This window comes from Strix uralensis, chromosome 2 (assembly GCF_047716275.1).
Source record: "Strix uralensis isolate ZFMK-TIS-50842 chromosome 2, bStrUra1, whole genome shotgun sequence".
Classification (NCBI taxonomy): domain Eukaryota; kingdom Metazoa; phylum Chordata; class Aves; order Strigiformes; family Strigidae; genus Strix; species Strix uralensis.
Genome location: NC_133973.1, coordinates 70,029,358 through 70,055,832, shown reverse-complemented (window position 1 = coordinate 70,055,832; position 26,475 = coordinate 70,029,358). Strand labels below are relative to the sequence as shown.

Here is a 26,475-nt window from a genome sequence, read left to right as displayed (position 1 = left end):
CAATCCTCTTCCAAGATACAAGGGAAGCTTCAGTAATACTGGAAGTCTAAAGTCAACATAAATACAAGCGAGACTTACACTGAGCATACTTTAATTCAGTTCAGCTGATTTTGGGGGAAAGAACAGGGAAGAGCCAACAACTGGCACCCTTTGGCAAGTCCCCCATTAATGTTTGTCACTGGTGGTAGTCAGGTGCAGAAGATAACCAAGACCACACACCACAGCAAAACAAACACGAGATTCAGAAAAGCAGAGTGAACAACAGGAAGCATCTAGTCCAATACATGGTATCAGACAAAGACTGGTTAACAGAAGAAATGCTATGAAGGCTGACTTAGCCATCCAGGGACCGCATCTGGTCACTACTTTTAGGCACAAGGCTTCTTAGCCTGAGCAGTGCTTGCTGGCTGGTACTCTTCCCAGGCTACATCATTAGCAGCCACTATCAACAGAAGAGAAGCTTTGTTCTGCTCTTGGCTTTCCCCCTCCAAGATCTTGCACCCCTTGTAGATTCACCACCGCTCATCACTCAGGTAACACCCCTGAGGTGCATTGCCACCTTAATATAAACAAGCAGATTTCCAACACAAGTGCACTCAATCCACACCTGAGAATTAGCCAACAAAGTTAATTGTATGGATACACATCAAGATAAATCTGATAGCCCGCCCCCCCCCCATCTTGTGTAGCTCTGAAGAAGCAGTATCTTCTTTCTGAAGGAATCAAAAGTAACCACACAAATGTTTCCAGCTTCTACTTAAATGTGTGCTTTTCCTCCATGTATCTCTTCAGAACAGTGCTTGCTTTGTCTCCCATCCAGACCTGAAGAGCAAGAGGATGCAGCAGTCAAACCCCATGATTTATTTCCCAAGTTAACTTATCTTGAGCATGAGCCTCAGGGCTCCAGAATGTTGGGGTTTTTGTTTTGGTTTTTTTTTTTTTTTCAAACGAACAGCTAAATCCCTCCCTCAGTGTCCTCTCTCTCCCAAAAGCTGGAATTAGTCTGATGAGGCTTCAGCAAGTACTTTTATTTTGACATAGCAATTGATAAAAAGCAGCAGCATCTGCCTACACAGCCCTCAGGAGTCTGACAAAATCCTCCAAAACAAATACTAGAACTAGCCCAGCTGAAAACTCAAGAATCTTTCAGAACAAGTGAGTTCAGATTCAACTTCCAGGTTTTGAGTTAAGCTTTCTTTGTAGATTAACCAACCCTACACTCAGGAGAAATTTGAATCATTCAAAGAGGAGGAGAAATAATGAGGGGCCCCTCCCCAACCTTGCAGCATAGGCTACACATCAATAGGGCCACAAGGGAAGAGCACAGACGAGACCAGTGTAGTCATTATTTCAGTTTCTTCTGGACTTCAAACAAGTGATGGGATATAACTGCTGAGAGCAGGATCTTGCAAGGACAGAAACACTGGACATCTGCTGTAAATGCAGTTCAGTTCCTTCCAAGCTGAATATAAAAGCATTTTCAAACCTGGCTTCTTCAACAAAGACTACTAAGTTTAGAACAGTTTTACTAATTTCTGTTTAGTTTTGCTGTCACAGAGATGAGCAGAGTAGCATTGCAGGCATCAACTACTCTTTAGTTATGAAGTGGGACTTGTTCTGAAGTCTCTGTCTCTTGTTTTCCTGATGGAAGAAAGGAAGACCTGTACCAATTTTTAAATCCTTGCTCCAAGCTTTCAGGCACACAAGGGCCTGACTCTGTAGCCTTCTACTCCACATACCCTTGCACTTCACGGCCCTTTCGCACCTCTTTTCCAGGACATACCCATCACCTTGCTATGCTCTGCAGAGGGAAGCTCTACCTCAGCAGTCCTTTTCTCAGGAAGCACTGGCCTCTTACTGCACAACTTTTATATGGCCCCTACCACGGACACATACACTGATCAATCCCTCCTCAGGACACTCCCTAGGATGCTTCCACAGCTCTCCTGACAGAAGAGACACACATATACACAAAAAAAAAAAAAAAAAGGTTAAGTAAAAGCATAGGAATGGTGCAATGGATTTGAATCTCCAGGCATGCTCTCCCCTCACCAACAATTTGCTTGTTCTGAATGCTCATGGGAGCAGGAATACCAAGAAATCAAACCCCAAAAGTTCCCTCTAGGTATTGTTTCACTCACATAGAGCTATCCAGCTTAGAGCCCTTCCAATCTGAATTTCTGAATCTCTTCTATGTGTTTTGGCAATGGATATTTTCAGGAGGAGACAGGGAATGAGAAGAGTAACAAATTACTGTGTAGATTAAATGGAATGAAAGCAAATAAGAAAGAGAATCCTCATGTCAAACATGATGAATGGGAACTTCTTTCCCTAGAAAACAAACTTGTTCATTTTTACACGTTTTACTAAATTCCAGAAGCATTCTTGCAACTTTAATTCCATACCTTCAGATACCTACTGAAATCATCAAAATAATATCAACAGAGAGGAACAAGCTTCGTAAAACAAGACTCAGCGGAGAAACATTTCTTTAGTTTCAGTCTGTCTTGCAAAACCTCGTGCTTGTTTCTCAATACTTCGGATTTGCTAAAGCAGTTTTGTTTTTGTTTTGGCACCAGTACTTCAGTGGATGAAGTGAAAGAGTTGCATCATGAATAATAATGAAACCCCTCAAACCAGAATTCTTTGTGTATGGACTTTTTTTTTAAAACTGCTTTTGTGATTGAAAGTAAGGACTATTAACATGCCACAGACAACTCCACATCCTCTATTTTAAAACGTTTAGAAATACTGGATTCATCCTGCTCTATGAACTCAAGACCACAGTTCACACTGCCATGTGAGTGGGAAACAAAATCAGTCTGTACAAAGGAGTACACTTGTTTGTTTCTACTACTAAGCTTTTTCTACTTCTTGGCTAATACGCTTTATACTATGCTTTGCAGCATATGTAAAGGGAGTAGAGTAGAGAAGAGAAGGTTTATTCAAAGCAGATACAGCAAGCCAAATAAAATCTGAATACACTTCAGTCTCCTACTAGACATAGAGCTACAAGACAACAGGCAAGTAAGACAGGCTCTGTAAGAGCCAAAGTTGGCAGATGTCATGGTAGCTTTCTTACACCATTTATTAAAAATACCTAGTATTATATTTGAAGCACAGATTTGGCAGAGAGCATGCAGCAGGAAGTATATGGCACAAAAGGCAACATCTAAATCCAAACACACCACTTATGCCCGCTGTTAAGCCTGCACTCGATAACAGACATCCACCAAGCCTAACCAAGTTTTTCGTCGTGTCACTGTGCAGAGACACGCAGATGGACAGTGCTGTGCTATGGCCACAACCACTGCTACCACACAGAGAAAAAAAAAAGCAGCGTGTATTTTATCAACCCTATGCTGGGAAGAGACAGACAGACACATGAGCTACAGTTATCATCCTCGCTTGACAGTTGCTGGTTTGGCTCAATGAGGCTTACAGGGATTATGATAACTTTAAGCAGCAGCCGTTTGGCCCCTAGTCACCTCCCAAAATATTCTGTAAAACGACACACACAAACAACAGAAGTCACATTACAGCTGCATTTACTTTTTTTTTTTTTTTTAATCACTCAAAGCAGCCTACAACACCAACAATTGTTATTCACATGGGTGGCTTTTGTGGGGATAAACGCTCTCATTCATAAACCCTGCTTTGGGTCTCAAGGCTCACTTCATTCTCCTCCTTCCATTAAGTCTTGCTTCCCTTCCTGGCACCCTTCCCAGCTGTATTACTTCCCTACACAACCATACAGTCTTTGCCTTCAATAATATCCCTGACCCAGCTCAAGTTGTACCCATACCCATCTTACCTCCTTCCCTTAAAGGCTTGGGGTGTTTCAGAATTTAAGTCTATTGATATTAGGAATTCAAGCCACAGTTAGATGTAGTCAAGTGCAGAAGATGGCAGTCCCTGGGGCAGACAGCACACTGAGGAGTGAGCTGGGAGCATGCAGGAGAGAAGCTGCAGAACACGCTGCAGCATCAAGCTCAAGGCCTCTTTACTTAAGGCCTCTGGGATGGGGGAGCTGTTATTTCAAGGAGGTGAGCTGGCAATGTAAGAATATGAAAGTAGCTAATGGAACTAACTCAGATACAACAGCTAATTTTGGTGACTCTCCAACTAAGGGAAACAACTTTGTGTTTAAAATTTGAGAAATGGCCTGCATCCAAGATGTTATCGGAACACGAGAGTTTAGCTATGCAGCCATGAACTCCAAGCATAGGAAAATAAAGGGTTTAAGCAAGTCTAGAATTAAAAAACAACAACATTAAATATGGCAGCAGAATTACTTAAAGTTCTGAGAGCTACTGATTGAATTTGTTACCTGATCTAATACTAAAACAAAGAGACAGCAACCTCTTGTTAAAGAGAACAGCCTTAACCATGAACTCACAGCACATTTCACTATACACTCACAAGCATACTGTAGACTTAGAGTTCTCACAGTTACCTTCACTGGAGACTAGCAAAAATGGGGTGAGGAAAGTGCCTCTGGCTTCATTTGCCGTTTCATTCAGGCTTTGATCACTATGTTTAGCACGTGAAAAATTCCTCAGTGAAATAGTGGAGAACTAAATAATCACAGACTCAAGACACTTGGCTCATGTCTCTCTAAAGCACACGCTGTCAGCCATTTGATTCTTAACATACGACAGTTTTTGCCTTTATTCATATCCTTGAAACAAATTTAGAGATGTCACATTCCTTCCATTCTTCACCTATGATTTGAGAAGCTGCCTTGATTTCCTGTTGCAGCTGACACTGCCCTTTAAGTGAATGGAAACATTTGATGCAAACAGCAAAGGCAAAGTCAGTCTTAATGCCAACAAGCCAAGAAAGTTTATCCTCGGGGAAGATCTGTAGCTAGGAACAAGTCCTGGATGGTGGAGCCTCAAGTTTGAAGCTACTTATGGAGGAAGCTAAGTAGTTGGTTCAGCAAAGGAAATTAATAGGCAAAATTCTTGTCAGGCTGTCTACTTGCAGCTCAGAGCTAAAGAAAAGTTGTAGATCTGTACATTTAAAAAAATAGGAATTTTCACACATTCCTCAGGACTTAAAATACATGAGTCCCTTCACATACATCTCTGCTAGGTTATATGGAATGGATCCAATTCTATTCAGTGCCTTTGCGGACGTCGGAGATATATATATATATATATATATATTTAACAACAAATACAAAACAGAGAAGCATATTAAATCCTGGCTTTAACTGACCTCTCCCTCATATCTTATGACTTGCATGTGACCTTCTTAGAATTTACTTGTGCCAAGGAGTTTATGAAAACAGTGGTGCTTGAAGAGTTCAAGATTCTCTTCCTGGGAACCTGGAGAGCTTGCTCTGACCAACCCACGCGTTCACTGTGCTTGTCCAAAGATCCCCAGAGAAGTTGGAAGACTCTGAACTGCCCCACATAAACAGTACTTTCACACTGCTCTGTGGTTTCATAGAAAGGCCTGCCCATGTTGTAACCCTTGACATGTTTCAGTCAGATGCTACCAAGTTATCCTCACAGCAGCCCTCAAAATCTTCCAGCACAAGGCAGCAGTACCACCACCCAGTTTAACAGAAACTAATAGAGGCTGGATGGCAGGAATGACTTAAGTTCCTGATTGTAATTTATGAGTCCCACCTGACTGCTAAACAGAGAAGTTAAGGTTCACCATGCTGGCTGCTCTCAGTTTTTGAGATGCAAACTTAGATAAAGGGCATCAGACTCACAGAGATTCTCTTCAGAGCACTGGTACAGGCACTGGACTGGGCAACAAGATGTGCTGAATGACTCAGGCTTTGTTGATTTAAGAGGTTACTGCTCTCTGCTGTCTTCTCATGCCTCTACCGCAGCCTAATAAAATAAAAATCTGTTGCCGAAGATTAGGACGGAGCTCAGGGAGGCAACTTCTTACACTGTCCCAGTATAAAACACAGGAGATCATGAGTCAGAGTCTGAAGGCTCTGCCACAGATATCCTAAGCAAGCCAGAATTGGACATTCATCCAAGTCCCTCTGGGAAGGAGAGATAACTGCTTCCTTTCTTCCATTTGCCAGTTCTATTTAAGCTTTACATCAGGAGAAGCCCTGCCTAGAAAAATACACATTTCTGCAGTGCTTAGTGGAAGCTTAATGAAGTTCAATTGAGTGAAAAGAAAAAGAAGGAAAAAAAAAAAAACCAAGCCCTCCTTGAATTCCCCAAGCACACAAGATAATGTTTCAGCATGACTTTAATTATAAGCCTTTTCATACAGATAAAAGCCAATTAATACAGATATGTTGGAAAATATATGTTTCTCCAGGACAACTCTGATGAGAAGACATTGTTTCAGAGTCAGTAGTGCTAGGGCTGCATGTGAAACACCGTTCAATTCAAATATTCACACAAAGCATTTTATTTTTCATAGACTACATGAAAATCATTTTCTGAGCTTACTGGAAGATGGGGGAGTTACCAGTGTGAATGAAAATACAGGCAATTCTTAAAGCTTCCTTTACAGTAAGCCAGCCCTGTGTCAGCCATGAAGTGATAGGAAGTAGAAAACAGGCATGAGCAACAGAGCAGAGCCAGTGTTCTCCCCTTCAAACTATAGTCAAAGGCTGTGTCACCCACGCAGACGTTCAGGCAGGATTTGATTATTTTAGTCATGCGCTGGCCCAGCTTCACATCCCTGCTCCCATCTAACATTGCATATCGCAGCAGCAATACTCCAGAAAAAGGGACCCAACACACGCTTCACTAGTAGGTCGGCAAGCACCTGTCAGAGAAACACTGTACATGAAAGCAGGTATTTCTCTGCTGCATACAAATTACACGGGCCTTAGGGCACATAAAGCTCGCCTGCCCAGTAATTCACGGTTACTCAATGGGTTGAATCAATTTACAAACAAGCATTAAAGAATGTAACAGCATGACTGGCTCCTCAGCTATGTGCTCATCTCAGAGTCTTACAAAAAACAATAGGCGACTGCAGTATGACCTGAAATCATTTGAAAAACATCTTCCTCTGGAAGTCTATGCACTTGTTTTAATAGATGTAAACACAGTCATAAAAGATTAAGTACCTGTTTGAGTGTGCCTCACTAAATAAGAGCAATTCCTACTCACAGATTGGGAAGACATCCCAGTTTTACCATTCATGTATTTGGGATTTTTGTCAGCTTTTCTTTTATACAATAGAAGAACAAGAAGAGAGAAACAACTATATGGATAAATGTAAAATTCAGTTGATATCAATGTCTGTAAGTGAATATTCATGGACTGTGAAGAAGTTTTTCAAAAACAGTACTTGCAAATAGAATCTTACAGAGGGAACAGGCAGACTACCATTGAAGACAGGAATTCAGTGGGAGAAGAAACAACAGAGATCATCTTTAGTCAACCCTCAGATCAAAGAAAATAGGTATGTAAAGGGATTTTGAGAGGTCGTGTGGAAGATCCCCCTATTTTGGTCAGGACTGATAATATAGAACCTATTAAAAGCCTTCAGCAATAAATATGGAAAAGCCAAGGCAATCTACTCCAGTGCTTCAGAATCTTTAACAACAGGAAGATTTTTCTTCACAATAAACCTTAACCTAAACTTCCTTCCCCACTGCTATTTAAGTTCATTATTACTTGCAGTATCCATACCGGACATACAGAGAAATTCCCTCCCTCTTAATTTTTTTTTTTTTTTTTTTTTTTGGGGGGGGTGGGTGGGTGGGGTGGGGTGGGGGGTGTTTGGAGTTTTTTTGTTTTGTTTTTTAATATATTTATAGAGTTATATCTACTCTCATCCCTCTTCTCTAGGCTAAACAATTCCAATCTCTTAACCTTTCCTCATTGGTTATGTTCTCCAGACCTCTGATCATTGAGTTGCTCTCTGAATTCACCTCAATCAATGAAAACAACTTAGCTCCACAGAAAACCAGAAACCTTCCAGTTCTGCACAGCATCAGCGTACCTCTTCAGCTTTATAATGATACCTAAAGACAGATGAAATTTTTCCCACTGAAGGAATTACATTTGTTGCTTATCTTACTACTAAGAGTTTGTTTTCTCAATAGAAAAATACTCAGATTAGTTCAAGGAAATTATATCATCTTCTCATACATCCCCACTCCCCACCTTCCACTTCCCTGCAATGCGCTAATGATCATCCTGTGCAATTTCTAGTTGTAAGCAGGAGGGCTACAGTTGGTTGACCCAAGAATTTATTTAAATAAGTTACAAAGTTACTTCTAAAGAAACAACTGGTTCAGGGACAACTAGTTTAGGGACACTGCATGTCAGTTATCATTAAAAAAAAAAAAAGGCATACAGATCAGTCTTCGCAATCAGTCTTTGCTTTTTTCTTTTTTTAAATACAGTACACTACAAACAGGAAACCGTTAGCATCATCATTCTAAAGCACTCTAATTATGTTTAGCCAATTGAAATGCCTCAAGAAACAAAAGTCTCCATTGTGGACACCAGTATACCATATGAGAATATGGCAAAATGATGACAAAAAATTATGCCGGATAACTACTAAAGTGACTTAAGGGAATAAGTCCCTGTTCAAGCTACTCAGTCTTGCATCCTCAAATGCATTAGGTACTTCTGAGGGGTTGGGGGTGAGGTCTAGAGCTATTTCCTAAAGGAAATTATTTGCTGTAACAAGACAAATAGCAAATTCCTAACTGTATTACTCAACTCTCACTCTTTTCCCACTTTATATTTTTAAAGTTATAAACTTAACCATTCCTTGTTGCTACTTTTCCTCCGCTCCAAAAAATGCCTCACTTGCCAGAGTACACATGTATGCCCAGCCTTATTCCCTTTATTTTTTTACATTTGGGAACGTCCAGGAGAACACGTTTTAACTTTTGCTACATGCTCCTCGTTCTGTTTCGTTCTGCATTTGGCTTCCACAGTCTCACAGGAAGTGCCCAAGATAATCAGACAGGCATCTTATGTTCAAACGTCTCCTTTCAGTTGCAGCCTCATGACAGGAGAAAAAAAAAAAACCACCCTAACTCCACTCATCAGGGTAGCTAGACCAATGCAAAATTCTAAGTATAGACAGACACGAAATGGAGTTCAGTGCTCCCTTCTAAGTTGAGATCTAAAAAGCTTAGGGAAGTTCAAAACAAATATTGCAGAAAGAAAAGAACACTAGCTATACAGTCTTAGGAAAAGAGTCAATATGTCTTGCCTCGGTGAAGACATTTTCCCACATATACAGGTAGAAATCATGACATTAATAGTTCTGCCACTGGTGTTCTTAAACTGGAAGAAGGATCATATACATCACCCCTTCACCCTCACCCCTACCCCCCCCAAAAAAGTATCTTTGGAACATCAAAAAAACATAATAAGCAGAGACTGAGAAGAGTTAACAGAACATGTATCTATATATTTGTTACCATAATGACTTCTCCACTATTTTGGTCCTGAAAACCTCCTCCTGGTCCAGGTTTACAGTACAGTAGCAATCCCTCATCTTGTTTGGCCCCGGATACGTAGGAAGATTTTTGGCTTCGCCTAAAGACAAGAAAGAAAAAATCCAGAAGGATTACATATTAAAACATTATCCATAAATTAGTCATCTGTCAACTAATGCAGTGTCAGCAACATGGCTAAAGCGAAGTATTACGTTATATTTTTCTTCCCAAATGTGAAGTGTCTATTAAACTTAGCAGTAGTATTCTGTTCCCAAGGTAGCAGGTCCTGATAGTCACCAAGTTTAGACCTCAGCAGTAGCCGGCAACAGCTCAACAGTTTGTTGTGGCCGATTTATTTGCATATATTTGGGTGCATACTGCTTCCTTCCAAATTTGTGTTTCGGTTTTGATCAGTCCTCCCATAAGATACCAGGAACACAATACAAGATGGTAATAAAGCGTTCCAATACAGCCCACGGATTTTATCCTAAAGGCATTACCAAAACACAGCCAATAAGGATCGATCCTCCACCACTCTCCACAGATGTGGAGATGGAAAAGAGTCACTTTACTTAACAGTCAACAACTTTACCCACATGTTGGACTTCAAAGCACTTTGTTGAGGCAATTAGCACTTGTGAAGCTGCCTAAAGGTCCTTGCACAAAGGTACCGTGCATGTCATGAATATTCTTCACAATAAACATTTGTTTCAAAAATGCAACAAGATACATGTATGTATCCTATATTAAATAAACAAAAAAAAGGCCAGATTGAGGAACTAAGGATAACCAAGAGACAACAAAACACAAGAGTACAAAACGAGAATAAAACCACAGCTTTCCCCCTCTACATATCCATTAATAACTAAAGCTGAGCAGTAAATTTCCTTGGCAGACTGACAAAATCAAAAACCTCAGACAGGAAACTGGGTAATGCTCCTCATGGCTTTGCTAAAGCACCTTAGCACTATGTGGATGAGTGAGTTAATTCTAAAGACAGAATTTAGAAGTCTCAAAAAAATTACTAAATGTAAGCCTACAATGCATGTGGTCTTATGTACTTTCACTCTTTCGGTACCTGAAGATTATTACATAGCATGGGAACTAGATCCTTCTCTCCTGGTAAAAATACAAAGAATAAAAATAACAATACAAGGAATAAAACTAAAAATGCACAAACCAAGTGAACACAGGTTTGTTTGCCAGTAGAGAAGGGAACTCATTAAATGACAGTACCAAATATAACTTTTTATCATATGTCTCCAGATCAGCTTAAGTGCATTTTACTAGACACATGCTTTCGCAGTCTCCAGCTCCCAAACAGCTTTATACTATTAAGAGAATCATCTTGCTTCTTTCAACCCTACCTTCTGTAAAGACGTACGTTTTCCTTTCTGCAGATTTGTTCAACTGCACTCTGATGCATGTGCATGTAAATACTGAAGAACTATAGCAAGGAAAGATTAAGCCAACCTGCATCCTCAGCTTTAAAGGAAAAGCATAAAGTAACAAAGGACTCCATGTCTTCCTGCCTGTGACCTCTTTCAGGCACGTTGTTCGCACGCTTTTGCTAACTGACTCATGACATGCCCTTGGAAAGGCCACACATCCACACTTCTCACAAACGGCCTGTATATGGGTGATCGTACATGCATACATTTCCTAAAGCTAACTGTAAGAACATATAAAGAGGCATTGAAATGGGATGTGAAAACATGGTTTCAGATATTTAGAAGAACTCTGAAGTGAGGCATTACTAAGTTTGCTCTCTGTGCTCAGATGATGTAACTTAGCATTCTTCCCACTTCTCTCAGAGTTGTGAGACATTATATAAAAAAAAAAGGTCGTCTCCGCTATAATTCGAAGGTGTGACTGTAACATCTGCTGGCATGCCCAATGTGGCTTTAAACTAGGCTGAAGTGTTAGCAATAGTTCAACTGCAGCAGCTCTAGTCAAAAACATATTGAGGATTACTGATGGCTTGCTCAGCCTGCACTGAAGTCTATTCTGCCATAGTAACCCATCAACTCTTACTCTTGTTAGTCCAAGTTCAGACAAGTTACAAATCAAACATACTAGCCTCACACAGACTGAGGTCTCTGCATTTGTCTCCTCTCCCCAAGTTCCGAGCACCCAAATTTCTCTTATCTGTTCTCACATTAAAGTCCCGTGAAATCAGCCTCTTTTCTGGATGACCGGGTAAGGTTCCCCAGAGTGAGAGTGTTCGTGTCAACAGGAAGAGTTTCAGAAGCAGAATGATAAGAAGTTTTTTTCTGGGGCTGGCACACTATTCTCACGGTTCTTCCACGAGAACAGGACAAAACCTTTTAAGCTCAAAGTTAAACCAAAAAAATAGGCAATTTCCCTTTTTCCACACTTTTGCACTTCCTACTTCAACATGAACGCACATACACGAAACCAATTCCAGATCTTCATTTCCAGTTTTCTGATGTGCACAATATTCACTTAAGCACTTAAAGTTAATACTTAGTCATGTCAGAGCACTCTTAAGAACTGTATTTTGAAAACTCAGTTCTCCCCTTTGTTAAAAGATTTACAGTAGAAAAGTCTACAATGTTAAAACCTAAATGCAATGCAAAGGAAGACACTGCTTAGCATTGCTAGAAGATGACTGTCTGCACAGTCTGTAGAACAAATTAAAGCTCACCAGCATCACAGTATTAGAAAGTGGGGCACAGAGGGAAGATAGAGGGAGAAGACATTTTACAGTAATTTCTTTCTTCGAACTGGAAAAAGGCCCTGAAAAACCACTGAGACTAGAACAAGGGATTAATTGACCAACCTAATATATTAATCATGTTACTGACTTGAGTAGGAGCTTACAAAAAAAAAAAAAAAAAATACGGTTTCTTCCCAACACTGGCAGCAGCCAATGGCTGTTTAGATTCCTCCAGCACTGAGCAGTCGAGAAAGAAAAATTTGTCAAGCTTTCAAGCATAGCTGAAGACTCTGCTCTCTAGTCAGACATTTTATGTCAACAAATGCACTCTGTTAGAGCTTCAGTTGCTCTTTAGATTCCTCCAAGGCAAAAATGTTCCCTCTGTGGCACTGTTTTGCCATCTACAATGAAGCTGAACAATTTGCTCAGTATTTTTTTGATTCTGCTACTACTGAAATGAAAAAAAGAAAGCCCAGAATACTTGATACAGTCATGCACCATTTCCATATTCTCAACAACCAGAGCCAATGAGATCATTTAATTTGGGCAAGAATTTCATCATTTAACCTATCTGTATAGAAAAGGCATCTTCACCAATAGCATTTTCAAGAGGCAGCTCCACTTCCCCCCCCGCCCTTGAATTTGTGAAGTGCCTGTATGCTAGAAAATTTGGAGAGGCTTTGCAGACAAATGGTCAATACGCTCACCTTTAAAACCTTCAGTTTTCCACTTACACTAAGAAGAACCAGAATGTTTCCTAAGATGTCTAAGACCTTGACAATTTAAAATACCCAAGGCACTTTGTTTTGGAGCATAAGGCTTCCATTTGGAGTCACAGTGGCACAGTAATTAATTGATTCAAGTTTGCAATAGCTTTGCTCTCCTATCCCTGCACTTCCAGTGTACATGGGTCTTAATTTAACTGTGTGATGCACTCAACTTAGCACTAAGTACTTAAACCTAGCAAAGCTGATTTCAGCTGTGGAAAAGTTATCATTAGACATTTTGGACAAGTCTTAAAAATAGACCATACAATTCTGAATACCTCACTGGCTTGCTATCTTCTCCTCAGGAATACTGGGTGACTACAGTTTAAAAATGGACTACCATGGCAGCACAGATAGCTTAGCTTGAGCTAGGCACAGGGAATGCAACAGGCTGGAAAAGGAGGAAGGAAAAACCCCAAACCATATTCATCTTCCTTGTTGCTTCCAGTATCATACATTCCCATCCTGCTAAGACACTGGCAATAAAACGGAAGCAAGAAAAAAGGGCTCTCCTGCATATATGGCAGAGAAGAGCATTGTTTAGATGTTTGAGACCATAACGGGTAAAAACAAGAAAATCCTTCAAAATATTTCTAGAAATAAACAAATATATATGTACATGTATACACTATCTTAAGGTTTTGCCACCTTAAATTTTTTGAAGCACCTAGTATTTTGAATTGAATTTAGATACTTGGCATTGTGTCATCTTGGCTTTTGACATATTTCCCCAGGTGCAACTTTCTGAAAAGCAGAGAATGCACAACAGCCCAGCACTATTTCTGCCTTCTGGAACAAAATTTACTGCTCCTGTGCTTCTAGGTATTGGGTCACCAGCACACATCTGCCAATCTGATTGCATTAAGGAAGACTTTGCAATGTGTCAACAAATTTAGCTTGCTGTCTTCTAGTGGCAACATATTTGATTTTATCAAGATGGCATGGGAGAATCAATTCCCAATCTATTTCAGAAAACAAACAAGTGAACAAAAACCTACCTCCAAAAAATAAACCCAATAGAAGCAGCTGAGCTTTCAATGCTGCAGCATTTGACTTCAGGGAGCATGCTGAAAGACTTGAGTAGAGAAACAAAATACCTAAAATCTGAAAAGGGCAACACATCCAAAACAACAACAATCCACTTCGTTTCTGCCATATTCAGGAAAACACTCTCCAAAGAAGCTCGCAGGCAAGCATGTCAAGAACAAAAACAGAGCAGTAATGTATGTCAAGAATTAAAAGCTTCTCCTGTTCTCCCTTAAGCTCTCTATGCCGATAGAGATATTGTAATCTGGAAAGAAAAAAAAAAAAATTATCTCAAGCACTCCTTTCAAGTTCTCTTTCTTCCCAAAAGGCATTATTCCTTCCAATATCCACAGATCAAGCAAAAACAGAAAAAGGAAGATGTGTACACACACAGAGATCCAATTCTCTTTCACAATTTATGCTTAAAAAGCTCCTCATGCACAAAACCCAGTGTACATGTAAAATATCAACATGCCAGCAAGTTTATAATCAACACTTAAAGCAAATTTAATTAAAGCAGAAATATAATACAACTCAATGTTGATTAAAACATGAAGAAATACCTAGAGGCACGTTAACTTTTGTGTCTATGTGTGGATTTAAACTGAATGGAAACAGTTTCATTACTGTTGAATGTTGAGAAAGCAGTTAATTTTTTTGCAAGGTGGCTTTCTGGGGGTGAGGTGGGGATAAGGGGAGGGGTATGACTGTGATACCTCAAGAGGGATATACTGAAAAAAATAATCCCTTTTAATATTAAAACGGTTGTAGTTAGAAACCTTCTATCCACATGAGAAACTAATTGTTACTAAACAGCCAGAGTGATAATTATGTGCAAGTAACATAGTGTCTGAAAGCAGAATACACAGTTACATTTGTATATAATTCCTATATGTCAATATACTGTGTGTACTCTTCGAACGGAAAGTCTCAATTTATGCCTCTCCAAGTAGGAAAAAGCAATAAAAATAAAAAATAAATTAAAAAACTAAGTTCCAAGAACCCATGTACCCAGTGTGTGGCTATAGAGTTATGTACGCAGCTTTGTATTCTTGTGTACTTTTGTAGTAACCTAAAAACAATAAACACTTTTCAGGTAATACATGTCTAGTGTTAAAAATGTTCTCTCCCCTCCACCTACGTATAGAGGTCACAGCACCTCAAAATAAGAAAAACACATGAAATTCATAAATATCTAATAAAGACAATTGATATATTTAAAAATGAGATTTCTTTTAAAACGGATGTGGCTAGAAACACTATTTGTCCAGCAATCTCTTTTTTGCTTTAACCATAGGTATTTATGTGCGCGCGCACACACACACACACTTTGCTCCCATGGAGAGACAGATTGCATTAGATTTCTAAACCAGGTCAAAAATAGCCATCTGTGAACAGATTTTGATGATCTAGAAAATGAGATTTTTAGATGACCTGTTCTTAATCTAAACCCTTGTCTGCCAGCCTCTTTCCATGTAAAATAATCATCGCATTAGAAGACTCAGGGAAAGCACTTCCTCAACGGAACAATACTGATGACCTGGGCCTTAACGAAAACCCCAGAGCAACTTGATACCACGGCTAGCGCTGCTTCAGCAAGTAACCAGCAAGGAAACAAAGCACACTACATTAATTACAACTTTTTAGCCAAGAGCATCACGTGGAAACCCTCTTGGCTTAGGGGTAATCAGCAGCATCAACCCCAAATCCTTTGGCGCTAAACTGAAGACCACCACCAGCTGATACCTCTGTGACAAAACCTGCTTGTACCTACTCAGACCTAGTACTTCTAGTGGAGTTTTACTGCCTTCACAGCCTAGTGATGGGAACATTTGGCATCCGTCAGAATCTCTTCTGCACAATCCACTTCACCAGTACACACGGTACTGTACTACTACACTACCACCCTTTCCCCTCACATGATTAAACTTATTCTATACTAGGAACCTTCACAAGATCTTCCTCTGATCTGAAACCTGTTCTGACACAGCAAATGACAGACTTTTCTATCAGCTGTAACAATAGCTAAGCCTTAACAGCTACAGCCCACATGGTAGACAGACCTATCACTCAGAATGGCTAGTAGCCAAATTCCCTTTCCTACACACATGTGATCAGACATTCCAGTTCTCCTTTTGCAGCCCTGAAGGTCCAATAAACTGTCCAAATATCTGGGTATAACAGAAGTGGCTGAGGATATTTTCATTGGAGAGCAGTAAGAAGCTGCAGGCTGACAGCCTTACTTTTTTTGTAAGATGCAAGGAACACTGAGGAGGTGTCACCAACGATTCTGTGATCCTCTCAGGTTAAATTAAGGTGAAACAACACCAAACGACCAGTTAAAATGTTTCAGTTGTGGTAGAAAAGAATTTAGACTTGGAAAAGGACAATAAGCAATGTGGTCTCTTGAAAAATCTATAAGAAAGAAAAGAAAGGAAAGGAAAGAAAAAGAAAGGAGAGAAACAGAGGCAAAGAAATCCGGATCACCACCCCTGCATCCAGCGTTGTCTCAGGTCCGGTAATCTTGGGTGGTGGGTGCACACACAGCACCGTTCCTGTCGCCTTTTAGATTCATCTTATCAACTGATTAACATACTAGATGAGGAGGTGCAGGTATTCCACAAACTCATTTCCATGAGAGACGAGGAAAAAGGTGGAGCATGGGTTCTGCACATGCATTGAGGGGGAAATGGGGTGCACCTCCCCTTGTCCAATTGAGTCGGTGGTCATACTCACCCTGTCCACATTTGTTTTTTCCTCTGTTCCCACAGATTTTTGCTGACTTCATGCTTCTTGAGCAGTCATCCCGCTCTTGGGGCAGAAGTGATCACCTCTCACCAGTTCTGGCCAACTCTTCAATGGCGAAGGCCCAAGTCATTAGCAAGGCAAGCATGGTGTTTGGTTTACACAACAGAGCCACAAAGTATCCGGCTTACACAATAGCGCCGGTGATTAGTGGTACTTGTGCTTGATGGCAAACATTTGGTTTCACTCAGTCGTTTCCCCCTTTGAGGCTTATCTAAGGAGTTTGTCAATGCAACTGCAAAGGACTGGGGGGTGCATCCTTCGATACACTCCCGCTTCCTTGGGTGACATTCCTTAGACTAATCCAAAGGCCACACGTCCTTGAGGTTTTCTGTGTCGATGAATGTTTGAGGCATTCCGTCCTTCAGTTCCTTACAGGAGGCTCAAAAGATCTTGTCATGATCTTAAGTACTTAAGTGCTCCCAGCACAAGGGCTGTTAATCAAATGCCAGGGCTGAAAGAGGTCTATACAGAAAGTTCCATGAAAGCTGCTTGCAAAATTAAGATTTTAGTTTATACAAGAGGAGAAGCATAATTCTCCACAACTCATTAATGTAACTGGTTGCATGCTACTTGCCAATATCATGGTCTAACAGCAGGAATCGGGGTTCTCTAAAGATTCCCTTAGGATGGTAACTTAATCCCACAAAATAAAAAACGTACAGTCCAGCTGCTTTTTAACAAGACTGAAGCTATTTTGTGTAAAAGCACACTTTGAAGAGATCATTTTAAAGTAGGATACTGCCAGGAAAATGATGTTCTCAAGGAGTTTTCATTCGAATTCAGATTTCCTGTGGCACTCTGGGGTTAGCGTGCCAAGTTTCTTTGATGCAACTTTCTTGTATTTCTCCAGAAAAATGCATGAATTAACAAAACTGTATTTATCTGTGTTGATACAGTGTTAGACTCAGCTTTCCATGTACTGTTTTTCCATCCAGCTTATATTTTGAAAATGATACTTTGCATCAAGACACATCCCTCATGCAACTTCCCATCTGCATTTGATAGAGGCTCTTGAGGTTTTCTCTACCAGTTTCAGTATGTAGGGACTGGCTACAGGTTGTTCTGCGCCTCTGAATTGTGACCTTCATTTAGATTGGTGGATTGTGCAGTTTTTTGTAGTTTTTTTGTTGTTGCTTGAGGTGGGATTGTGTGTGTGTGTGTGTTTGGTTTGGGTTTTGGTTGTGTGTGTTTGCTACTGTTTTTTAAAAAAGAAAATCAGCTTCCTAGAGTTATAAAAGGCATTCTCTCAGCAGAGTTTAAATCACTGAACATCTGTTGTGGGAGGCTATGAGAGAGAGGATTCAGGCTGCAGGAGGGGCAGAGTAGCTGAGAGGAAGTAACTTTAAACAGGCTATTCCATCATGGAGCTGCACTGGGCAAACAGCGACCAATTTCAGCTATTTTTAGGAGAACAGTATGAGACAGGAAATACAAGCAAATGATTTACAACATCAAACAAGACGTGACCAAAATCCAACAACAATTCAACTGCTCCCTTTTGAGAGTTTTTGCACTTTAGGATAATTTAAGATAGTTACTCTATACTAAGAAGCCTAGTTAGTCATTGCTAAAGAACAAAAGTAATGTTCCCAAAAACATCAGCATAAGCAAGAAGTTTCTGTGAAAATAAGTATCTACTTTAACCTGCCTTCATTTGTATTATTCACAGACAAAACCAAAAGCCAGGTGACCAAAAAAAAAGGACAATTTTTATCTATGCACACCCCCCCCCCCTTTTTTTTAGTGTAGATTAAAAAGCTATAGCTGAGTGAAGAAAAACCACAAGCAATGAAAAACGAATTATACCCTCTCCCAAGACATGAATCACTTCTATCACAAGTGACACTAAAAACTTTTACAGTAACATGACAAATACAAATCTGCCAAACGTTGTGTTTTGCTTACATTAAAAACTAGTAACAAAAGGAGTGATTGATGAAGAGTTGAAGCTCTACCAGCAATGTTAAGAAACCATGACGATTTCCTCTAATAATTCTGTTGTCCACAACTGTTCTTGCTTTAGAATTACTTATTTAGAAACATCTTCACTAACCAGAGTTTCACAGGATCAAGTTAGACCAAGTTCAGTGTGGCCCTTTGGCCCCACAGTGTTCAAAAGCAAAATAAAACCTAGCTATTGAGAAACAGGGTGACTCAGAGCCCAGCAGTTCAAGGCAATGTTGAAAACCACCTCAGATTTAGGAATTAACTGAGCAAAGAGTGTCTTCCTCCATATCCAGAACACTCTATTACAAAATAAATCATCATAAGGGAGAGAAAAAGGTTTCAAAATCTCCCCAATTTGCTTTACTTTAGCCTTTCTTCAAGAACAGTGACAATAGGTACGTTCCTACAAGATCATCAAATTCATTTTTCCACGTAAAAGATCCAAACTCAGAAACATCCTCCTCCAAACTTGCAGTAATTAGCAGCTTCCCTCAAACCCAGTAACAGGCAAGACAACAACTACTTCAAACTTGACACGATCTTGATACTTCATTAGTCCACATATTCCTAGTGTGTTCCTTCATATACAAAGAGCATCGTATGTACTAAGGAACAATGTAATAAGGAAATACTTTAAGAAAAGCATGATCATAATCAGTTCTCAGACTATGTGTTTATAGATGGCTTTTGAATTAAAACATTAGTTTAAGGAAAATCATAACTTTCTAGTTGCACTCTTAGGCAGCTGACAAATGCTGTGTTGTAAACACACCTCTGTACTGAACAGAATGCACAGATTAGGACATTATCAAAATCATCCACAGAATTTGTTTTGTTTTAGTTACTGGATCTTTGTTTACAAAGCACTTTTTCAAGTGGAGCAAAACAAAAATAAATCTCATTTGGTCATTCCTAAGGTTGGTACCTTATATGATCTATAGGTGACTTTTCCATGCTGGTGGACTTCAAAAATATTTTAAATTATCTCAAAAAAAGATTCACTGTTGAATAGCCTGTATTGCACAGAGGCATGCTGACAATGCACAAGATTTTACATAGATGCTGCTAATTTCTTGTTGCTCGCTTGCAGTCCCATTAATGAAACAAAACAAAGAGCATCTCTCCTTAGGACATTTCAAGATGCTTAGAAGTATTTGAGCTTGACTAACAAATCAATCACTTGCCAGTTTGCAGTGTTGTGCAATTAAACTCTTAAGACTACAAATGAGCAAGGATACGCTGCAACTGATCTACAGACCTGTTTATTTCTTTGTGGAAAGAAAGAGGACAGCATACCTCTACTCTGAAGCCCAGGCTGCCTTAACTATTGCCACCACACAGTTTGCCCCAAGAATTTCTAGAAGCAGCTAGTTACAGAACATCCTCACATTGACTCAACTGGACCATCACCATCCAAGATCCTAAATGCTCAATTTGCCACATCAGCAGGTTTATTAAAGAATTGTTTATTTTTTAAAAAACACATCAGCACAGGATTCCTGACTTACTGCTGAAATAAAAATTCTAATTAGAAAATATAGTTGAAGACAAACTGACCTAGGTATAGGGAGGAAAGGACAATGCCAGCTACCACTGTCTTCTGTGTTTGCTCTTTGCAGACTTCTGAACACTCTGACATGTGGCGCTGTCACCTCTACTTGGTCACTGTGAGCCACCAGCACAGTTCCACTAGGTCTAATGGGGCTCAGCAGAGACACATGCTTACAAGTCCTTCTGCCTGGACTGCATTAAGATAAAAATATACTGACATAAACTGAGGCAATAACTTATCTCCAAAGCGGAAGCATTTCTATGTAACTCTACCTGTTCAGTTTCTCAGTTTTTTCTTGTTTTCAAAGAACAGAAGTTACTTTCCCACTCAAATATGAAGTATTCTTCAAGAAAAAATGGTATGACTTTATGAAAGTACCTTTTCTTCATAAATCAGAAGCAGTTATAAGATCTGTCTAAAAACAAACTATGCCATCCCACCTTATACGAACAATACATACAACATTCAGCTAACATCTTCGTATTTTCAGATTCCAATTTGTCATTATTATTATTATTACTATTATTATATAGACATTATTTATTTATTTAAACAATCAGTGTTCTCCCCAGGTTATTGTAAGGAATATTCCTTCCTCCCCTCCAGTTAGTGCTTGTTCAACACCCTCCCAAGTCACCTTTGCCAAGACAAAAGGCAACCAAAGATTTCTTCACAAGGAGAAAAAGATGATGATGATGTTAGAGGCACACACTGATGGCCAGAAACAGCGTTTAGCAAGAGAAACTTTAATATTTTCAGACCTGTTGACAGAATAACAAAGGAACAGTTAGCTAGTACATGTGACCAGGAAGGTAAAGAAGTACTGAAGAAGTGAAGAACCGATTTTGGATCCAAATAGGCCACTTAATTCTGGAGAGGAAAAAACAGAAATCAAAAATGTTAAAATTGTTTCTTTCAGTTTCATACAAATTGAAAAGTATTAAGCTTCTTTGCTTATGAGTTACAGTGTAATAGTAACAGTAATGTTTTCCCTTTCCCAACGGTGTCTATTCTTCACAGTGCTAAAGTCCACACAAGTCTAAAATATGTCCATATGAATAGACTTAAGATTAAATCTCTGAAAGTTTCCCAGTTGCAAGCTGACAGTGTACCAGATTATTTTTAAATACAAGCTGTAAAGTTCTACCCACAAATCTAAGGCAGTATATGGGGCTGCCTGACCAGTGTTGAGCAGAACAAACTGTAAAAACCAAACAAGAAATCCCCCACCCAAGTCCCAGTCTCCTGAGTGGTGGTGGCTGGGAGAAGAATCTTTCAAGTAAAGGAAGCTCACATGCACAAAGTATTCACTTGTTCTTGCCTGACCTGAAGTTACAGGGTCAGGTGCCCACCTCACAGTATACAAGTCGATTCACTTCAGCTACAGCTTTAACACAACATACTCATCTCTGCACCAAAGGAGTAGCTGCCAATATACAGGTTATGTTGTCTTCCAGAGAGAGCCAATGCAGTAGGGACAAAAGAACTTCAAAGAAACACAGGTCTGTTTTATTTCAGTGGTTATTCTTCTAGAAATGGAGCAAGATTCAAAAATAAATTTTGTTTGTAGGTAGTCACCCAGAGGAGGAGCATTTTTCAAAACTGTCAATGATTTTTGAAAGCTGGACATTCCCTACAAGCTGCTCATCCACACCCGCGAAGTTCATCCAAAGCTGCATTTTTAATATGTCTGTTTAGACACTACATGCATCTGTCTCACACAGAATGAAAGGAAAACTAACAATCTGAACTAAGACTTGTAACGGTTGTGAGTGTCTGACAGTTGAAAATTGGAGGCAGAACAAGACCACCACAAGAAGCTTCACAAAAAAACCAACCCACTGTTTGAACTTTCTACAGATAGTCTTGTTTTCTACCCCACTGGTCTGCACCTTCACTTACTTCATGAGCATTTTCCTATCAAAACACTGTTAACAACTTACAAGATGGAAAATAACACTGTTCAAAAGAGCCAGAATTAAAGTTTAATGGGGAATATGAACTCATCTTTCCTTCTACTCAGGCTTTCACCTATGAACTATGACAGTGTTTATAACCATTTATTCCAGCCACTTCCAATCCTCTGCCCCTTTATAACCCTGACTTGCTCTCAAGGTACAAACCAGACCTTGCTCCCAGGGATATTCATACAATTCAACATTCTGCACAATTTAGTGCCTGCATTAGCATTTACTGTTCACGCAGACTCTGTGTAAGGGGATTCGGGGCATGAACATAACTGGTTTTCTGAATCATAATTTGAAGGAGTACCTCTCATTGTCCATTGACTAGATAGGGAGCCTAGCCAGCTAACATTGGTGTCCAGGTTAAGTGTTTATAACCACACAGTACATGTTTTCCCCTCTCTCTTCCTACTTGTGATCCAGCCACCTCCCATTTTCTGCATGGCTAGTCTTTCAAACTGTTATTTCCCACAATGAACCATCACTCCTGAAATCTTAGTACCAAGATGAAGAACTTCAAGAGCCTTCTTAACAACATATCACACAATAGGAACTGGAAACTCTGTCATTGTCCTAATGTTGTTTGAAACCTCCATCAGATCTTGACTCCACACATTTCCAAATACAGATAATTCTGCAAGGAGAGTTTCTGTCCCAAATACTTAAGTCTGCTTCAAGTAGCATAACAAGAGACCATCCATGCTAACAATTCTTGTTATTACCACCGTTTTTTTAAATTTATGTTTCACAAAGTTGAAGCTACTACCGCAACTGCAATGTAGTTCATGTTCTTAACAGCATAATGAAAGAAGCCTAAGTTTAAGCTAGATGTACTTCAGCACACTGAACTACTTCATAGTTCACTGCCTTACAGACAATTCCTTGCTAGTACCAAGTCCTGAATTGAATATGCTAACTTCAGTGAGACTCAAATAATATATCAGTTACCATGACTATAAAACATTTTTCAATATAATGATGCTGATGAACTTAAACAGCAAGTGCGGGAAGGAGGGGGCAAAAGCATGTAACTGGTAAGCAAGGCATCAACCTGTGGTGCAATTTATTTTTTAAACAAGATTTCAAACAGTGACTAATCTGATCACCCTGAGAGGGGGAACATCACATGAATCTTGGCCTGAGGAACAAACCTAACTAAGAAAGAATGACTCATTGTGCAGGCAATGTGATGAGAACCAAATGTAGATTATCCAACTTCAGTAACTCCAGAAAGAAAAAAAAAAAAAAAAAAACCACACACATTTACTACTTCACTCCTCAGCACCGAGTATAGATAACACAGGCACAACAGTGCAGAAAAACAAGCAAGAGGTTGAGCATAGCCATTTATTTATAAGCAGCGATCAAAACCACAGAGTTCAGAAGTTAAGAGTAGCTGTGTACACCTAAAACATGTCATTGGTATAAGCAGCTGAGATTTTGAAGAAACAGCCAAGTCAAATCCAATACTCCCCTGTAATTTCTATAAATGCTCATGTGATTAAAATCCATATTTACAGGGAAATGTATAACTTTCCATGAAATGTCTGCAATCCAGCTGTTGGTTTTATAAAGCAAGGTATTAAAAATCAGAAGTGACCTACTTTCCTTTTCTAAACTATGCAAAGTGTTAATATAATGAAACTCAAGTGATGTTAGTTTTCTTTTATTCTTCTAGTTTCAGTTTACAAGTTAGTCATATCAGCTGCAGAAAAGGGGGTGAGCAGGACATATTGCCTGTAAAGCATTCTGGGAATGTTAAGTATTTTGCATACTTACTACTAGTGACAAAGCAGAATTTATTTACCTATGCAGAAGTGAGGGAATTCAAAAACAAGAGGAACAACTGGCAATCACTCTGAAATACATTCGCAAAGTTTTATTTTTATACGCACGTTCAGTTCCACAAATCTAACACAGCATAAACATGCTCTGACTTTGCTTCAGTAGCAGAGGTCCAACTGGAGTGAGAGCTGTACCAACACAGAAGACATCCTCTTTCTCAAAATGCTTAAGCCTATATAAACATTCATACATGATAAGGGAGGATTAAGCTTTAAAAAGGGAAGGGCAGGTGAAGGATATTTGACAGGATGGAGGTATAAAGGCACAGCATTCCCAAACATAACACAGTACAAAATATATAGAGAACTGTGATGTTAATCTCAATTAAGAAGTCTTATACTGAAAACTTTCCCAAACCAAACCAAGGTCCAACTTCACAGTCTTAGGGCCGACACAGCTAGTTAGTGACAATGGTTTGCTTTAATGACACACAGGCAGAGCAAGCACTGCAACAACCTCAGCCCAATGACCAGTAAGGACAACACACCCAAGTAAAATTTAAACTCACCGCTTTGAATCCACAGTTATGTGCTGCAACTGCTCAGTCACCAAAAGCCCAAAATACACAAAACCTTGGTCAACCCCGTCCTCGGCAGTTTACAGAACACATCAAACAGGCAAACAGCGATAACTTACCCACATGCATATCAACCAATAGTTCATTTTTCAGAGCCCAACAGAAGTGATATAATACACACCATATTTTTCTTGCAGATACAGCATGTACCGGTTTTATCACAAATTTAAAAATAAAAAGCAACAAGTCCTTTCATATTTATTCAGAAGGTCAAGTGAAGGTATGGTATCACAGTCAATCAGTGTCAGTAAGTATCTATAGGCCAAGTTATACTTGTGCAATATCCACTTGTCTTCAAACAATCTCCTGAAAGCCCTGTGCAAATTCATGACTTGCAAAAGAACAGCAGACTGGAGTCAGGGAACGCTTCTGATAATCATGTGTAAAATGAAGTTGATTTCTGGATTATATCACACACTTTCACTGACTGCAAGGAAGTTCCTCACTGACATTTACAATAAGCAGCTGAAAAACTTAAAGCATGTAAATAGACATGCCTATCCAAAGACTATTTGTTGGCTAAAAAGATGTCTATTTTTACCTTTTACGGTAGAACACAAGTTACATACAGTAGATGCACACAAAGCCGTGTGCATGCTGTAGTCATTATTTTTAATGCTGGTGGATGAGGATGAATACACCAGACATTTGGCTACCAAAAAAGACCAATGCTTCTTTACAAAGGTCACCCAAGAATGGAAAGCCATTCAGCTTCAATTAACCCCTTACTCATTCCATGTAGTTTCAAAAATGGTCCATTTGTTTTTACAAAGCAATACCACACAGCAGAGCTATTCCGTGCAAGAAGTTTGTATTCCCATGCAAGAAGTTAGCTCTTTTGGTTGAAGATCTGGATTCCATCCCAGTTCTGCAGACTCCATCTGTGACTGTGCATAACAAGTCAGACAGCTAACTTCCATAGTTGAACTACCTCCCCCTCTAGCACTTCATATCAAAAAAGCAACTTCAGATCCCTCAGATGAAAGACCACATTGGAGTATTGCATTACACTATTTACTAATGCAGCTGCATGAGTTGTTGCAGAAACTGCATTTGAGGGCTAGCTACAAAGAGGCCAGCAAAGCCAGCTCAGCCTGACCAACGTGCCTTACACCACAGGGCTCTCGTGTGCAGCAAGTAAAGATCAACACACTCTTGGTCTGGGAAGCCTCTTGCCTACTTATGTAACAGCACAAGTCAGAGGGAATCAAACACAAACCAGGATTTACCAACACAGAGTAGGAGAAGACAAAGCATCTGGTCCTTCTAACAAAAAGGTAAGGCAGGCAAACAGCTCCCAGTAACCATGACAGGAAATACCTTATTGTTAGCAGTGTACACTTCCAGCAGTGCTGTCACATACATGAAGAGAGAGAAAAAATGGCTCCCACAGGCTTTGTTGTGGAAAGAACACCAATTCAGGCATGAAAAAGGTGTTATAACAGCTGCAAAGTATTCAAAAATGCTTCATGACAGAAATTACTTTGATAGGAAAGACTCTTCCTGGGAAGCTGCCTGAGGTACACTGTACCAAAACAGAGGGGCAGAGGAACTGCAAGTGGTAAGCAAGTAGGCACATGGAACAGAAGCACAGAGTAACACCGACAGAAGCCAAGAACAGTTCTCAGCGAGGCATAAATTCACCTCTACATACCCCAGCACTATTACATCCCAAATAACCATACCATAATCACCACTCTGCTGCCAACTATAGATTTATGAGATCTGAAAGACCTTCCCAGAAGACGAACCATTTGTGAATATGAGTGTTAAAAATCTTCAGCACAGGAAACCATGTGTTCTGAGTTTTGCACATCTTTTGAAACACTTGACTAGTGGAGGCTTCTGCAAAAGAAACTACTCATTTCTTATCTCCAGGTCTAACTTGTTCAGAAATTAAAGT

At 39.6% G+C, this 26,475-nt stretch overlaps 1 protein-coding gene across 4 annotated transcripts in view; it reads right to left on the bottom strand.

Moving 5' to 3' along the window:
* RASA3 (RAS p21 protein activator 3) overlaps positions 1-26,475 on the bottom strand; it is a 178,440-nt gene that overhangs the window by 85,084 nt on the left and 66,881 nt on the right. For all 4 annotated transcript variants that reach the window (XM_074859184.1, XM_074859182.1, XM_074859181.1 and 1 more), the window contains one exon: positions 9,389-9,506. In XM_074859184.1, coding sequence (XP_074715285.1) covers positions 9,389-9,465 — 77 coding nt within the window. In that variant the 5' untranslated portion in view covers positions 9,466-9,506. The remainder of the gene's footprint in view (positions 1-9,388; positions 9,507-26,475) is intronic.